At 44.2% G+C, this 17,672-nt stretch overlaps 1 protein-coding gene across 1 annotated transcript in view; it reads right to left on the bottom strand.

Moving 5' to 3' along the window:
- LOC110486531 (rho guanine nucleotide exchange factor 2) overlaps positions 1-11,295 on the bottom strand; it is a 47,661-nt gene extending 36,366 nt beyond the window's left edge. Inside the window, exons 1-4 of the mRNA XM_090215014.1 lie at positions 11,137-11,295; positions 10,476-10,719; positions 9,758-9,797; positions 9,365-9,566 (exon numbers count right to left, since the gene is read on the bottom strand). Of these exons, the coding sequence (XP_090071140.1) occupies positions 9,365-9,566; positions 9,758-9,797; positions 10,476-10,719; positions 11,137-11,295 (645 nt within the window). The remainder of the gene's footprint in view (positions 1-9,364; positions 9,567-9,757; positions 9,798-10,475; positions 10,720-11,136) is intronic.
- Positions 11,296-17,672: the final 6,377 nt, after the last annotated feature.

Here is a 17,672-nt window from a genome sequence, read left to right as displayed (position 1 = left end):
GTATTACATTTGGTGAAGAGCACATTATGACTTGTTTAGGACTCGAAACTCAAAGTTTAGGACTTGAGCCTTGTCGGTCTTGACTTGGGACTTGACTTGGGACTTGAGTGCTAAGACTTGAGACTTACTTGTTACTTGTAAAACAATGACTTGGTCCCACCTCTGGTTACAGGTCATAAGTCATATTGGCAGACCGGGGGGAGTGGAGAGGGGGGGTCAGATTTCAGGTTTCTGAGGTCACATGATCAGGAAAATGCTTCTTTAAGATTACAGAGTTTATGGCCTTGGGTTTAAGGACAGAGCGCACTGTGTCAGTCTGACAACTGGAGTGTGTGTGTGCATGCGTGCAATGCTAAGAGTGTAGGTCTTCAATTTAGACTCCTAGCTATTGTTCCTGGAGGCACCGACCACTAGAGCACATAATGAGAATACAACAGGCTGATCACGCAGACACTCCTCGCCTGTCTCAAACAGATATATACGGCAAGGACTGACTCACCTCCTGTCTTTCTGACTCACCCAGACACTTTCAGCCTACGTCAACTACACATCTCATAATCTTAGTCTTCCAGACAGATTTAAAACTCTGATATATGATTCGGCAATAGGAAAGCCCTAAATGTATAGAATATATCTAAAGCAGCTTAGGTGTGCAGTGAGTTATTGGCACAGCAATGAGGGAGAGATAATGTGGGAAAAGCCCACCAGTCAGAGCCATTCCCCAACTGGTACAATGGAGACCCTGTGACAACTGACAAGAGAGCTTCCTCCCTCTTTCTCACACATGCACAATATCTTTCTCTATCGTCCGCTATCCCTTCCCAACCTCTCCAATTCCATCTATTTCACTCAAACCCCCTCTCACTCCCGCTCTCTTTCTCTCATCTTCCCCCAGGGCTGTATATATCACAATCCCTGCTCTGTCCTGCCCCACATTCTACCCAATGATGTGCAACTTTGCTGGGGTGCATAGGGTCCAATGAACAGCAATGGAACCCCCAAGAGAAAAGAAAGGGTTGGGTTGTGAAATGCATGAAACATGGGATTTCTGGCTAATCTGAATGTATGCCAATGCCAAATCTCTTTCTCTCACACATACACACAGACCAGAAGTGTGTGTGTTCGCATTTGTCTGTGTATATGTAGACATTGAGCCCTGGAGTATTTCATATGTGATTGTCTGGCACTGCGAGTTTGTATTGGCATGTGGCTCCGTGTGACTATGCATGCCAGCCCTGATGCCTTTCCACCAGTCACATCTGCTGGCATGTGTGTTTGGGTCTGCTTGTTCTAGTGGGGGTGGAGGTCACGGCACTGGGATGCTAAATTAGCTTTGGCCAAAAGGCTGAAATCCCACAGTCAGACGAAGAACACACACACACACACACGTTCACATTCAAACAAATACGTACGCATGCACACACAGAAATCCCTCACTCTAACCTCTCTGACTCAGTGGGCATCACCCACTAACATTTCCCCTCAACACAATGACACACACACAATGTGATTTTAGTTAGTAATGTTGCCATTGGTGAATATGTTTGGACTTCTGACTACTTGGTTGGGTCTTACAATCTATGCCCACAACAGCTGTACTTTCTCCACTATCCTGTTCTAACAAATCCTTCTCTTGTGGCCTTCTCCATTAAAGGTTGACCAAACAAAAGGCTACGCAAGACAGAACTACATTGACACTTGTGTTTCCATAGGAACTGTACACTTCCCTGTAAACATCTGAGCTCTGACTTCAACCACACACAAAGCAGTGAGATAAGGTATCATAGAATACACACAAACCAACCTCACAGTACACATCACACAGAGATAGTAGCACACATTCACTGTACACACACACACACACACACACACATTTTACCTTCTGATCAGGAAGCAGTAAGATGATTAATTAAAACTGCTGCAATAATGATAGGCATAAAGCAAGAGGATCATATTACACCTGTATAACCTGTCACAAACCAGGAACACAAAGCCAACAGGTTATACACACCCTCAGCGGGGGGGGGGGGGGGGGGGTAGACAGGCTATAGGAGAGAGGAAGGATATTTACTATTGCCATGTTCTAAGAATATAAAATAAAATGATACTCAGAGGACTTTGTTAAAGCTAAGACCTGGACCAGATCTGGATCCAAAGTGGTGCAGAAGAGAAGGCTGGGAAAGGGAAGTGAACAGATGACATGGACTGAAACGGATGCTAAACTTGTAGAAATGCTTCTGATTTAAACAGGTGTGAAGAGACAGTAAACAACATGACCACACTTGTTTAGTAAAACTCAGATACACAAGACAAGAAGTGATTTGTAAACTAACACAAACACATTCAACCTTCTGATCTTTTAGCCATGCCATACACTCTTAGAAAAAAGGGTTCCAAAAGGGTTCTTCGGCTGTCCCCTCTGTGGAAAGGGTTCTACATGGAACTCAAAAGGGTTCTACCTGGAACCAAAAATGGTTATTCAAAGGGTTCTCCTATGGGGACAGCCAAATAACCCTTTTAGGTTCTAGATACACTCTTGGGGGGAAAAAAGGTGCTATTTGAGAAACTACTTTTTGACAACAACCATGGTAAAGATTCAATAAACATACTTGTATTATGTAAATGTGGATATGTCAGTATCTGTGTCTGACCTAGTACTCCGCAGCATATGTGGCAACACACATCCACAACTGTGCTATAGTCCATCCACCCTTGTCACTTTCAGAGTGCATGATACAATTACTGCGAAACAGAAACAATGTATCCTTATCATCATACTGCAGCAACCAAATCACATGGCGAAGACAGACAACAGAGCCCGGGAGACGTTATAACAAATACAATGATTATAAGAATAGGCAATTGGCATCTCTTTGACGTATACCGTTATAGAGCATTTGCAACGGTCTCTCTCAGAAAACAGTTGCACAATATTCATTTTTGAATACGTGTCATGTGTCTAATAGCGTAACTGCATCATTTTGCAATTACTGTTCGACATATTATTGATCCGTAATATTCCGTATAGTCCATGACTAGACCAATGACAGACACACACACTTGCGGTTTTTCCCCCCTCCCCCAAACTATTTCCTCTATCTCGGACAACGTGTTCGGGGTCTCAAGCTTTGGCTACTGTGCCGCACTATGCAACTCTTTTGCCAAGCGATATGGTTTTCTATGATATGCAACGGGCGGGACAAACATTGACAAAGTAGACAAAACCATTAGCATTAATAGTAGTCTAAATCATTATTAAAAAGGTTGTTTCATTACATTGCCAGGTGCCACCATACAAAGCAGGATTCTAAGGGAGCCCCCTCGTTTCCCCTACTCATCTTGGTATACCCGGAATGAGTAAATGGGGGATTTCCAAGTCATTGCTGTATTTTACTGTAAAGACATCATTATGTATTTATATAATAAACACATGTAGGCTATTATAAATGTTAGAATAACCCATGTTACAGAACTATTGATATAGGCTACTAGTGGCATTCTACATTTTAACAAATTGTTATTGGAAATGCAAATGTATTATCTATGCTATTGAATACTTTATTGAACAGTTAGTTATATATCCATATGACGATTCAAACTCACCCGTAAATTGATTTCTTTCATTCTCTCTTGACGCGTTTTTGGCAGCGGTTCAGTGACACGGGACATAACGAGGACGGGATCAACAGAGATTGATCCTCAATTTAAATCAAAGGTGATCTCCAATCCTTCTCTTTCACTTTATTACAATGTTTTCTTAAATGAAGATAAAATCCCAGTTGAACATTGCCAGTGGAACAGGCGGCGTCAGATAATAGCGCATGGAAGGCGAATCCGTTAACTTTTCTCCATATGTCTGAGTACGGGCCTCGACGAACAACTGAACCGTTTCTCATGCAGGAAATTCGGACTCCGCACTCTGAAGGAGGAGCGAACATTTTTAAGCCGCGCCTCTGAATGCAGAGCTATTCAGATCAAAACACCCCCTTTCCTTCTTTTCACCAACCACAGATGAGTATTGAGTACTTAACCCGCCCACTGGGTAAAGAGACGTAATCAAAAGCCAATAATCAGATTGTGGCTATATTTTTTTGAACCACACCTCTAGAGGTGAAGGTTTCTCGGAGTGTAAAACTAGGCTTCATATTTAGGGGTTAGCTAAATGAGTTGTGCCCATGTACAGTCTATGGTGGCCCCAATGTTTTACTGTACATTTACAGCACAATTCAGATTATAGTTGTTTGAAACCTCAATTATTAAACTGTGCTACTTGAGCCACATAATGTGGGTTTGCCTGTTGACGTGGCAAAAACATAATTATGAAAACCTCCCATTTGGGCAATGCATGGGAGAGATACCATCTGTTGGGAGGTGATGCCTTGAAGGCAAAATGTGGACTGTAAAAAGTAAAGGTGAATGTATTTGGGAATATAACAAGGAAAAGAGAAGAATAGTAAAGGGATAGAGGGCATGTTAAGATGGAGAGAAGGAAAATAGGGAGAAGGGGAGGTTAAATAAGGAGAGTGGCCCAGGGCTACATTTAGAGAGCAATGAGAGAGGAAAACGCCCAACCATGCACCCACAGCCAATGGACCTCTGTACAACTCGGTCCAACAAACTGCAATATCACACCATTCATTCTCTCTAACAGGACTGTGCCTGTGTGACCTTGCTTCTTCATCCTCCCACTCGTTTTCAGTCTCTCTGCTTTCAACACAATTTCTACTTTACTGGACGTTCTCCGTCTCCACCTCTCTGAGCATGCACTATGCATTATCACTCTCTGTTTCTCTTTCTTCTTCTTCTCTGGTTCAGTTGAGGGCTATCTGCATCCTTCCTTCTCCACTGTGATCCTCTCCAGCTCCTCCTCCGCCTTCTCAGGTCGTCATCTTCTCTTCATGAGTCCTCATCTGATACCAATTGCCAAACACACACACACACGTGTGTGTACATGCGTGCGTGTGTGTGGGAGAGACTGCATGCATGCGTGCGTGTGTGTGAGCGTGTGCGTGCGATGCCTGGCGGCACTTGGGTGGTATGATATAACACACAGGTGTTGGAAATTGTAAAATACTTCTATTGAGCATAGTCAACCAACATCACACACACAAGTCACTAAGTGACACTGTCACACACTAACCCTCTGAAGAGTTATTGTGAGGGAGACAACAACGCCTCACAATACGTAGTGAGTGAGAGAAAGAGTGTGTGTGTGTGTGTGTGTGTGTGTGTGTGTGTGTGTGTTAGAGAATGAGAAAATGTGTAACAGCGTGATAAGAGGGCAACAGAAAAGAGGAGCACGTCATTTAGCGAAAGAGTCCTCAAACAATTATAAGCATCTATAACATGACATCACCCTTCGCATAAGAGTTTCCGATATGATGAATGGAAAAACAAAGACCGCGAGAGATAAAGAGAGTGATGATGGGGAATGGACAGAGGAGAGAGACTAAGCGCAGTTAGTAGTGAACATGTTGGTATGATAGGATATTAGAGGATATGTAACGGCTGTGGTGCGAGACGTGGGCAGCTTTAATCAGGCAGGGTATATTTGCTTGGCTAATATTCTCTGGCCCTCCGCAGGCTTCTTTATGAGTTTCATATCCGCTGTTCTGCCTGCCTCAGTTTGTTTAAAAACTCCCACTACCTCAGAATGGACATTTGGAATAGGGCAGATAAAAGTGGAAAAGAGAGCGAGAGTTGGAAAGAGGGAGGTTGAAGGGGTGGGATAAAGAGTGGTGAAGAGAGGAAGTGGAGAGAGATTATCAGACACTGAAAATGGGAGGGAGAATAGAAAATGATGGAAAGATGGAGGAAGAAGGGGATTTATGAAAGGGTGAAGAGAAAAGCAAAGGGAGAGAGATGGAGAGGGGACTGTAGAAAGGACAGCAGAGAAGAATAGCAGAAAGGGGTGCAAGAGAGAGAGAGAATACGCAGAGAAGCGGAGGCATTGAGGCAAGGGAGGAAAATGGTGTGGGATTGAGACAAATGAACGGAGGAGTGGGGGTGGAGTGACGGAGAGAGAGAGGGGGCTGGGGAGAGAGGGATAGTGGAGGAGAAAAGCCAGCTTGCTGATGCAATCCTGCCAACCGAAGCAGTAACTGCCCAGTTGGGAAAGAGAGAGATTGAGCTAATGGAGAGAGAGAGCGGGGAAAAGAGAGGGGGAATGAGGGATTGAAGGGAAAATAGTGACTTTGGCCAAGAGCTATTAAATATGAATAAAAAAAATGTAATGTACACAAAACGGTTAAGTACATTCACTGTTAAACATAGTGAGACACACACACACTTCCCCTGGGACACAGTGAACACACACCAACAAAACCAAGACACATGTTGTCCAGATGTGTTTGCTCTTAAGCGAGGGTCGTGTCTATCTACAGACATAACTTCCTCCTACTCAACATACGCTGAACAAAAATAGAAACTCAACATGTAAAGTGTTGGTCCCATGTTTCATGAGCTGAAGTAAAAGATCCCAGAAATGTTCCATTTGCACAAAAAGCGTATTTCTCTCAAATTTTGTGCACAAATTAATTTACATCCCTGTTAGTGAGAATTTCTCCTTTGCCTAGATAATACATCCACCTGACAGGTGTGGCATATCAAGAAGCTGATTAAACAGCATGATCATTACACAGGCAGTTCTTGTACTGGGGACAATAACAGGCCACTCTAAAATTTGTATTTTTATCACAACACAATGCCACAGATGTCTCAAGTTTTTTAGGGAGCGTGCAATTGGCATGGTGACTGCAGGAATGTCCACCAGAGTGGTTGCCAGATAATTGAATGTTAATTTTGCTACCATAAACCGCCTCCAATTTGGCAGTACGTCCAACCGGCCTCACAACCGCAGATCACTTGTAACCACGCCAGCCCAGGACCTCCACATCCGGCTTCTTCACCTGTGGGATCGTCTGAGACCAGCCACCCTGACAGCTGATGAAACTGAGGACTATTTATTTCTGTAATAAAGCCCTTTTGTGGGGGCCTATGCCCACCCAGGCCAACCCATGTCATGTGAAATCCATAGATTAGGGCCTAATTAATTGATTTCAATTTCCTTATATGAACTGTAACTCAGTCAAATCTTTTAAATTGTGTGCGTGTTGTGTTTACATTTTTGTTCAGAATAGTATAAGACACATTTGTACAGGTACACTCTTAGAAAAAACCTTGACCCCTTTTTGTTTCAAGGTTAAACCCTTTTTGGTTCAAGGTTAAACCCTTTTTGCTCAAGGTTAAACCCTTTATGTTCCAGTTAGAACCCTTTCCACAGAGGGTTCTATGTAGAACCCAAAAGGGTTACACCTGAAACCAAAAAAGGGTTACACCTGAAACCAAAAAAGGGTTTAACCTTGAACCAAAAAGGGTTTAACCTTGAACCAAAAAGGGTTTAACCTTGAACCAAAAAGGGTTCTCCTATGGGGACAGCCGAAGAAACCTTTTTTCTAAGAGTATATGAATAACAGACTTGTGATCTTGTAATGTGTTCTGTTCTCAGCTCCCTCCAGTCTGAAAGACATGACATATTATCATTATGAGAGTACTGGGCTTAATCTCTCTGTCTAACATATAGAGCCAGCTCAGCCAGCTCCATACAACACTGAGGTCAGTAGGAATACAGACAGTCCTGTAGACACACAGCAGAAGCACACTGATTCACATTCCAGAGTAGACTCCTCCACATGCTGACTTCTTGAGACGTCACATGTTATAGTGAGAGAGACAGAAAGAGAGAGAGAGAGAGAGAGAGAGAGCTCATAACTGCTGTAGAGAGGAAAGGTCTGGAGAAGTGAGCTCAGTCTCTTTCTTTCTGACTACTGTTCTCTTTCACTCTCTCTTATTTGTCTCTTTTCTGTCTGTCTGTCCGTTCATCTCGGTCTTATGGTTTGGAGTCCAGTAGCCAATAAACATACAGCACCAAGGGTGTGGACAAACCTCACATACCTGGTTACACCACACACACACACACACACACACACACACACACACACACACACACACACACACACACACACACACACACACGCAGGCACACACACACACACAGGATGGCTGTTGTCACAGACCAGAAATAGCTCCGTCAAACAGGGCCAGCAGCTGTCTGTCTCTAACAGGCCATCTGAGTCGGAGGCGATGATGTCATTGCGTCAATGAACTGCTGATCATCAAAATCACAGCCACGCCCCTGTGACATCAGTGGGATTTCTTATCAGTTGGGATGGAGGGCACAACTCGGAGGAATCTGGCAACCCAGAGGGTCTTAAATCAGGGACTTAGTCTGGAGGGGCTGGTAGGGCATTTTTTTTGTCTCCCTTGCTTTTAGTTTTTTGATTATTAAACAATATACAGACAAGAATACATCACAATGTAAGTATATGAGGGTGTTACATGTCAAAAGAAAATATACATTTTCCAAAAAGTGATGGTGCATACTGCTCTTTGGTCGGGCTTATTAGTAGGACAGTAATCTCTGAAACCCAGAATTTAAATCTTGCGTAATTGCATCAGATTCTTGATACTAGTTATGAGACGTCCGTCTGTCCACCAGAGATTAGTAGGACACAAATAACACACATACAAGAACACCAGCTGTACCCAAGTTCAGTTCAAGTGTGGAATGCCTAAATCATCAACTCAGCCATACATCATCCTGCTGAGGGCCACAGTGCTGCTTATTCCACTTCACTCATCATATCCAACTCCCAAAACAGAGTCTCCCCCTGCTGTTTAAAGATTGTCATTACAATAAAGACACACACACACACACACACACACACACACACACACACACACACACACACACACAGCTAACCCACTAGTACAAACACTTAAAAATGTTATTTCAGAAATCAAGAGCATGTTGCAATTCAGCTAGCCAGATATCGTCAAAAATAATCTAAGCAGCACAAGAGAGAGAGCCTCGCCCAACATGATGAATAATACTGTTGTGGTTACTGCTTTGACAATATTGTTGTACATATATCATTGCTGTAACATTGTGTTACAGTCTTGGCAAACAGCATATGTGTTGAATTGGAGGGCCATGCCTTGGTTGTGGTCAAATGGATATCGGGGGTGGTTCACAGCTGAATCTAAATAAAGCAGATACTGTCACTTCCTCTCTGGGGGAAGTTCACTGCTGGGACTCTACACTGCAGGGGAAGCTAGCCTACTACCAAACTCCAACTCTCTGTCCTCAGAGATGGTCCTGCGCTCTACTCAAGTACTCTACTGCATAGTGACAGCTGTGACAGGGTCACATCCACATGCACCCACAATCACAGAGAGACACAGACACTCTGAAACACACACCCACACTCTCCTCTCTCTCTCTCTCTCTTTCTCACTCTCTCACCTTGCGCTGGCCGGCCATCTTGCGCAGGAAGCTGAAGGTGCGTCCCAGAGGGCTTCCTGTCTTCTCCCCCCTCTCCTCCCCGGGGGGAGCACCCCTCAGTCCCTCCGTCCTTCTCTCCTCCCTCCACCTCTCTCTCTCTCTCTCTTCACCCAGCCGCTGCCTCTCTTCCTGCCTCCACAGCTCACCAAGCTCCTCATCCACACTGAGAAAGAGGTGAAGAGAAACATCCTTCCATAAGATGGGACGAGTTGGCGTTCAGCCTAGCTTAGAGGAAAAGGTGAGTTACTATGGGTATGTGTATCAAAAAGCAGTCAGTGACAGATGAGATCATGTGCTCTATAGGGTTGTGAGTGAACAACGGTCATCAAGAAGAGAGAGAGAGAGACAACTCACCTCTGTGTGGAACCCCCAAATACAGAGCCCAGGGAAGACTCTGACAGACAGACGGGACAGACGGGACAGACGAGACAGACAGACAGAACAGACAGGACAGACAGACAGATACAGAGAGGAAGAGAGAGGCAGAAAGCAGAAACAAAGGAAACAAACTTAGTCATCCCATTATCTCAAAACCATCCATTCATCCATCCACACACACACACACACACACACACACACACACGATCCCAGAGAGATTGAAGTGCATCGCCTGAAAAGTGACAAACCTCTGTCTGCTCTGTAGCCTCTTGGCAAACACAGCTAATCCAAACGATGGCTGAGACCAAGAGTTAACAAACGCAGGAAGGCAGACTGGGATGAAGTAACAGAAGACAGTTGATTAAAGACCATCAAGGAGTGATTAAAACGATCTCTGCCGATGCCGTGGAATGAAAGGATGAATAGTGAACATGCAAAAGGTGAAATGAAGAGAGCGAGAGAGGAGATAGGAGAGCCTGAGAACACAGCGCTTTCTGTTCCGTGGCTAATGACAGCAGCAGCAGCCCACAGTGAGAACAAACACAGGAAGAAGGCTTCCGCATAGCTGCACACAGCTAGAAACACACACACACACACACACACACACACACACACACACACACACTAATATCTGCCCTTCAAAACAGGAGAGTCCCCACACACACTCACAAATGAAGAGTCCTTACTGTCCTACCTTGGTAGTGGCGTTGGGAGATGGAATTGGAGTTTGAGTAGGAGCGATGGCAAGGCTGATGATGATGATGCTGGTGGTGGTTTTGTGAGTGTGTGTAGGGGTGTGTGTGAGGTGTCTGAGAGTGTGTATGAGTGTGTGCGTGGGTTGGAGGGTGGAGGTTGGCTTTGGGTAGCTGGCGCAGACTGGGACTGGCACACAGGGAGGGAGCGGAGGCACTGAAGCCCTGCAGCTGAGACGACTGCTCCTAACACAACACAGACAAGAGACAAGGGCCACAGTGTGTCAGAGAGAGAGATAGAGAGGGGAAAGAGCGAGCGAGAGAGAGAGAGAGACAGAGATAAAGGGGAGAGAGCAAGAGAGCGGAGGGAGAAAGAGAGAGTGTATGAAAAACTCTTTCCATAATAAACAAAGACAAGAGGATCAGTGAGTGGCTGTGTGTATTTGCAACAAAATAACCCAAGACGTGCTGCCACTGCTTACACGAGACGTGTGCATGTGACTGTGTGTGTGTGTGTGACTGTCTGCGTTCTAAATAAGATTACTTTATCTCATTCATGTCAGCAAATTATATTTATCACACACACACACACACACACACACACGTCATTCACAGGATAATTAATCTGATGCTTCAATCCTAGCAGTCTGGACTGGGCCTCACCTCAAATGGGGAGAAGAGCTGGGTCTGGCAGCCCGCCTCCTCCTCTGTGAGTGACAGCAGGGAGCCCAGTTCCTGGCCATAGGAGGTGATGGGGGCTCGGCGAGGGTCCCGCCCCCCTCTGCTGAACCTCTCCAGGGCCCCAAGGAGTACCTGCTCCATCTCTTCTGTGTCAAAACCCTCCAGACTCACACTGGGGGAGAGGGTAGTGTCACAGTAGAGTAGTTGAGTAGATAGGAGAGGAGTGGAGTAGAGGTCTAGTGAAGAAAGCAGCAGTCACTCATCCTGAGTGTGTGAGGCTGTAGCTTAGTGATTGACCCTCTTCTTGTTTTTGAGAGTACATTGTGTTGATGACCCGGCTTTATTTGCTGGCGGCTGCACTTATACTTCTGGTTTGTCTCTGAGCCCTCTCTCCCTCCCCCAAATTGTATCCTGTGTCGGTAAAATGTATATAGGTTCAGAACTTTTGTTAAACAGCACAGTTACAAATATAAGGCAAATAGAAATCAAACTGGATGGTCTTCAGAAATAGATGGGAGGGGTCGAGGGTAGCAGAAGGACAGGAGTAAAAACAAACAAAAGATAACCATTGTAAAATAAATGGTGTCCGTACATTTACATAGTATGTAAACTAAGCAAAAAAAGAAATGTGCTCTCACTGTCGACTGCGTTTATTTTCAGCAAACTTAACATGAGTAAATATGTGTATGAACATAAGATTTAACAACTGAGACATAAACTGAACAAGTTCCACGGACATGTGACTAACAGAAATTGAATAATGTGTCAATGAACAAAGGAGGGGTCGAAATCAAAAGTAACAGTCAGTATCTGGTGTGGCCACCAGCTGCATTAAGTACTGCAGTGCATCTCATCCTCATGGACAGCACCAGATTTGCCAATTCTTGCTGTGAGACGTTACCCCACTCTTCCACCAAGGCACCTGCAAGTTCCTGGACATTTCTGGGGGGAATGGCCCTAGCCCTCACCCTCTGATCCAACAGGTTCCAGACGTGCTCAATGGGATTGAGATCCGGGCTCTTTGCTGGCCATGGCAGAACACTGACATTTCTGTCTTGCAGGAAATCACGCACAGAACGCACAGTATGGCTGGTGGCATTGTCATGCTGGAGGTTCATGTCAGGATGAACTTGAAGGAAGGGTACCACATGAGGGAGGAAGATGTCTTCCCTGCAACGCACAGCGTTGAGATTGCCTGCAATGACGACAAGCTCAGTCCGATGATGCTGTGACACACCGCCCCAGACCATGACGGACCATCCACCTCCAAATTGATCCCACTCCAGAGTAACGCTCATTCCTTCGACGATAAACGCAAATCCGACCATCACGCCTGGTGAGACAAAACCGCGTCAGTGAAGAGCAGTCCTGTCTGGTCCAGCGACGGTGGGTTTGTGCCCATAGGCGGCGTTGTTGCCGGTGATGTCTGGTGAGGAGCAGCCTTTCAACAGGCCTACAATCCCTCAGTCCAACCTCTCTCAGCCTATTGCGGACAGTCTGAGCACTGATGGAGGGATTGTGCATTCCTGGTGTAACTTGGGCAGTTGTTGTTGCACATCTGCATGCCTCCTTGCAGCATGCCTAAGGCACATTCACGCAGATGAGCAGGGACCCTTGGCATCTTTCTTTTGGTGTTTTTCAGAGTTAGTAGAAAGGCCTCTTTAGTGTCCTAAGTTTTCATAACTGTGACCTTAATTGCCTACCGTCTGCCGTAAGCTGTTAGTGTCTTAACGACCATTCCACAGGTGCATGTTCATTAATTGTTTATGGCTCATTGAAGCATGGGAAACAGTGTTTAAACCCTTTACAATAAAGATCTGTGAAGATATTTGGATTTTTACGAATTACCTTTGAAAGACATGGCCCTGAAAAAGGGAATGTTTCTTTTTTTGCCGAGTTTATGTGTCACACCCTGATCCATTTCACCTGTCTTTGTGATTGTCTCAACCACCCTCCAGGTGTCACCCATCTTCCCCATTATCCCCTGTGTATTTATACCTGTGTTCTCTGTTTGTCCGTTGCCAGTTCGTCTTGTTTGTCAAGTCAACCAGCCCCTGACCCTGAGCCTGCCTGCTAACCTGTACCTTTGCCCCACCTCTGGATTGTTGACCTCTGCCTACCCTGAGCCTGCCTGCCACCCGGTACCGTTGCCCCACTTTTACTGACCCTTGCCTGCCTTGACCTGTCTTTGGCTGCCCCTGTTGGACAATTAAACCATTGTCAATTTGACGTGTCTGCATCTGGGTCTTACCTTGATTCCTGATAGTATAAGCTGGAAGTAGAAGTGTTCTTGTTAATGTGTTTACTCCAATCAGGGGAGGAGTGGTGGGGTTAGGGTTAGTGATTTTTTTTTTTTTTATATATAAAAAATAAAAAAATCTAAATTGTTGCCAACATCTTGGATAAATGGGTGGAAAAAGAACGATAGATAAAGGATAGACAAAGACAGAGAGAGGGGAAAGAGAACATTGCCATGCCCAGTGAATTAGGAGCAGAAGAGATGAGCAAATAAGAGAGTAGGAGAGGGCCAGCTAAAACAGCACTGATAAGAACTCCAGCAGTTAGAGCAGGAATGCCAGAGATAACAACAGCATTGACTATATGTGTGGGAAGTTATATACTGGTAGCACTGGTCTTAGATCAGCCATTCCCTAAAACAAATATTAGAACATAGCTATCATAATCCTACACAGTTCACAATTCTCGCAGCCCTCCAGGAACATGGTTGAGTTGCAAGCTGTGAATTTAACTCAAATCACTATCTCACTCAAATCAAATCTAAATCAAATTTTGTTTGTCACATGCGCCGAATACAACTGGTGTAGACTTTACTGTGAAATGCTTGCTTATGAGCCCTTAAGCAACAATGCAGTTTAATGTGTACATGAAGGCAGGGTAAAGTGACTAGTTATCAGGTTAGATAATAATAAGAGTAAAATAAAGAGTGGTAGCAGCAAATTGTGTGTAAGTTTGCGATAAAAGTCACTATTGAGCAAAGTTGGGTTGGAACTCGTAAGATGTCGCCCTTCTCCGTCGGCACCATCAACCTCTACCCTCGACACTGATGTGAGGTCAGTTTTGGGTTTCCCCGCCCTAATGATAAGGGTTAGGATTTGGGGAAGGTAAGCTGATCCTAGATCTGTCTCTATGGGCAACTTGTAGTCTTGTACCTAAAGTGGGTTGTTGACCACTGGACTAGTAAGTATTGGTTGTTAGTGTGCCACCTACCTGCGTTGCTGGTACTTCAGGAGGCTGAAGAAATGTGGCTTGTCACCTAAAATCCTCACAAACTTTTACAGCTGCACAATTGAGAGCATCCTGTCGGGCTGTATCGCCGCCTGGTACGGCAACTGTACCGCCCACAATCACAGGGCTCTCCAGAGGGTGGTGCGGTCTGCACAATGCATCGCCGGAGGCAAACTACCTGCCCTCCATGACACCTATAGCATCCGATGTCACAGGAAGGCCAAAAAGATCATCAAGGATAACAACCTGCCCAGCCACTACCTGTTCACCCCGCTACCATCCAGAAGGCGAGGTCAGTACAGGTGCATCAAAGCTGGGACCGAGAGACTAAAAAACAGCTTCTATCTCAAGGCCATCAGGCTGTTAAACAGCCTTTACTAACACAGAGAGGCTGTTGCCTACAGACTTGAAATCATTGGCCACTTTAATAAATAGATCACTAGTCATTTTAATAATGTTTACTGTACATATCTTGCATTCATATGTATATACACTGTATTTTATACCATATTTTGCATCTTGCTTATGCCGCTCTATCATTGGTCATCCATATATTTATATGCATATATTCTTATTCCATTCCTTTACTTAGATGTGTGTATTAGGTAGTTGTGGTGGAATTGTTAGATTACATGTTAGATATTGCTGCACTGTAGGAACTAGAAGCACAAGCATTTCACTACACTCGTAATAACATCTGCTAACCATGTGTATGTGACCAATAAAATTTGATTTGATGTGTGTTTGCGTGCGTGTGCGCTTCCTCATGTGTTCTCGTATGTGCTTTCCTGTGTGTTACCGAGTTGAGAGACTGAAAACAAGAGTGATTAAATATACATGTGCCATTAAGTGATTGAGTGTATTAACAGACAGGTGCCTCCCTCTGCATGGGCTAAAGGTAGGTAACAATGTCACTGTGCCTCTGTGCCTAGCTGCCTTGTCTCCTACTCCCTATTCATATTTTTGCTCTTCCATTTCTCATATTCTTCGTAATTCGTCTGCCTTAAAAGGGATAGTTTGGGATCTACTTCCCCAAAGTCAGATGAACTTATGGATACCATTTTCATGTCTCTGTGTCCATTATTAAGGAAGGTAGAGGTAGTTTTGCAAGACAATTCTAACTAGCATTAGCATGATGACTGGAAGTCAGAGGATATATGCTTTAAGACATAAGGACTTAAGGTGAATTGAATGGTTGACTGCCATCTACTGTCTCTCCCCTCTCCATACACCATCTCTCTCCTCACCTCCCCCTCTTAGATCTCTACTCCCCTTCCTCCATCGTCCACATTCCTCATCTCTAACCATAGACAGGACTCTGTCCAAGGAATGTAAACAGTAGGAGGTGAAACAACATACGTCATCTTTCTTTCTGAAGAATGATGTGTCATCCACTCTTCAAACCCTCAAACATGTATCTCTTTAATCCAGCTTTACATTCAGGGTGCGCTAATGCACTCCAATGTTTCTACACAGTTGCTTCACATGTGCAATGTGTTGTACTACCCAGCATCCTTTGAATTCATGGTGTCAATGACTTATCTGCCTAATTAAAGGTTAGGCTTATTAACTGGGGTTGCTTCGGACTATCGGTAACGTACGTACAACCATGCTGAAAATGTCTATGTGACCTTATGTCCATATAAGCTTTTTTTATTTATCTTGAGCGTACCTGTTGGCCCTGTTCCTCCTTTTACTGTCCTTTTTTTTAACTTCAAACATTTGTGGCTCATGAAGAAACCTCCCATCCTCCCATCATCCCAACAATCAGTGCCACCAATTGGCACAACCTATGGCCAACCTAATACTGTGGCCAACCTAATACTTAACTTGAAAGTATGCAAACACACTTGATATACCTTTAAGGTTTGTCTTCCTTTAAATCATTACCTAGCTTTTTCTTACAGACCAACCAGACATGAGTTTATGAGCCATGAAGTCCTTTGGGAAGGATGGGGAGAAACACGTCATGTTACTGTCAATGTTGTTAACACAACTTGAATAAACCAAACTAATATACCCCAGTCAATTTGTACTTTAAAATACATTTGTCAATTTGAGATTTTTTTTAATCAATGTTTCCCTGGTTATACTGTAAATACAGTAGGCTGTCTGTCGTCATACAGTCATCCTACTGATAGACGATATCATGTCTGATAATGGTGTAATTTGAATATTTAAATTGTGTCAAACGAAGCATGGTGATGAAATAAATATAATTTCCAACCCATTTTAGAAAAGTATGGTCCCCTTGGTAGGCTGCTACAAAATTGCCTTGAATGTCCCATGACTAAATAAACTAGACCACACATTGAAAATACACTGAACAAAAATATAAACACAACATGTAAAGTGTTGGTCCCATGTTTCACGAGCTGAAATAAAAGATCCCATAAATTTTCCATACGCACAAAAAGCTTATTTCTCTAAAATGTTGTGCACACATTATTTACATCCCTGTTAGTGAGCATTTCTCCTGCCAAGATAATCAATCCACCTGACAGATGTGGCATTTGAAGAAGCTGATTAAACAGCAGGAACATTACAAAGGTGCACCTTGTGCTGGGGACAATAAAAGGCCACTCTAAAATATGCAGTTTTGTCACACAAAACAATACCACAGGGAGCATGCTGACTGCAGGAATGTCCACCCAAGCTGTTGATATACATTTGAATGTTCATTTCTCTACCATAAGCCACCTCCAACATTGTTTTAGAGAATTTGGCAGTAGGTCCAACTGGCCTCACAACCGCAGACCACATGTATGGCGTCGTGTGTGCGAGTGGTTTGCTGATGTCAACATTGTGAAAAGAGTGCCCCATGGTGGCGGTTGGATTATGGTATGGGCAGGCATAAGCTACGGACAATGAACACAATTGTATTTTATCAATGGCAATTTGAATGCAGAGAGATACTGTGACGAGATCTTGGGGCCCATTGTCATGCCATTCATCCGTCACCATCACCTCATGTTTCAGCATGACAATGCATGGCCCCATATCGCAAGGATCTGTACACAATTCCTGGAAGCTGAAAATGTCCCAGTTCTTCCGTGGCCTGCATACTCACCAGACATGTCACCCATTGAGCACGTTTGGGATGCTCTGGATAGGTACAACAGCGTGTTCCAGTTCCCACCAATATCCAACAACTTCTTACAGCCATTGAAGAGGAGTGGGACAACATTCCACATGCCACTATCAACAGCCTGATCAACTCTATGTCAAGCAGATGTGCCTTGCTGCATGAGGCAAATGGTGGTCACACCAAA

The sequence above is a fragment of the Oncorhynchus mykiss genome, chromosome 2 (assembly GCF_057628025.1).
Source record: "Oncorhynchus mykiss isolate SJ-2025 chromosome 2, ASM5762802v1, whole genome shotgun sequence".
Taxonomy (NCBI): Eukaryota; Metazoa; Chordata; class Actinopteri; order Salmoniformes; family Salmonidae; genus Oncorhynchus; species Oncorhynchus mykiss.
The sequence above is the reverse complement of the archived record's forward strand: the minus strand, read 5'-3'. Positions and strand labels throughout refer to the sequence as shown.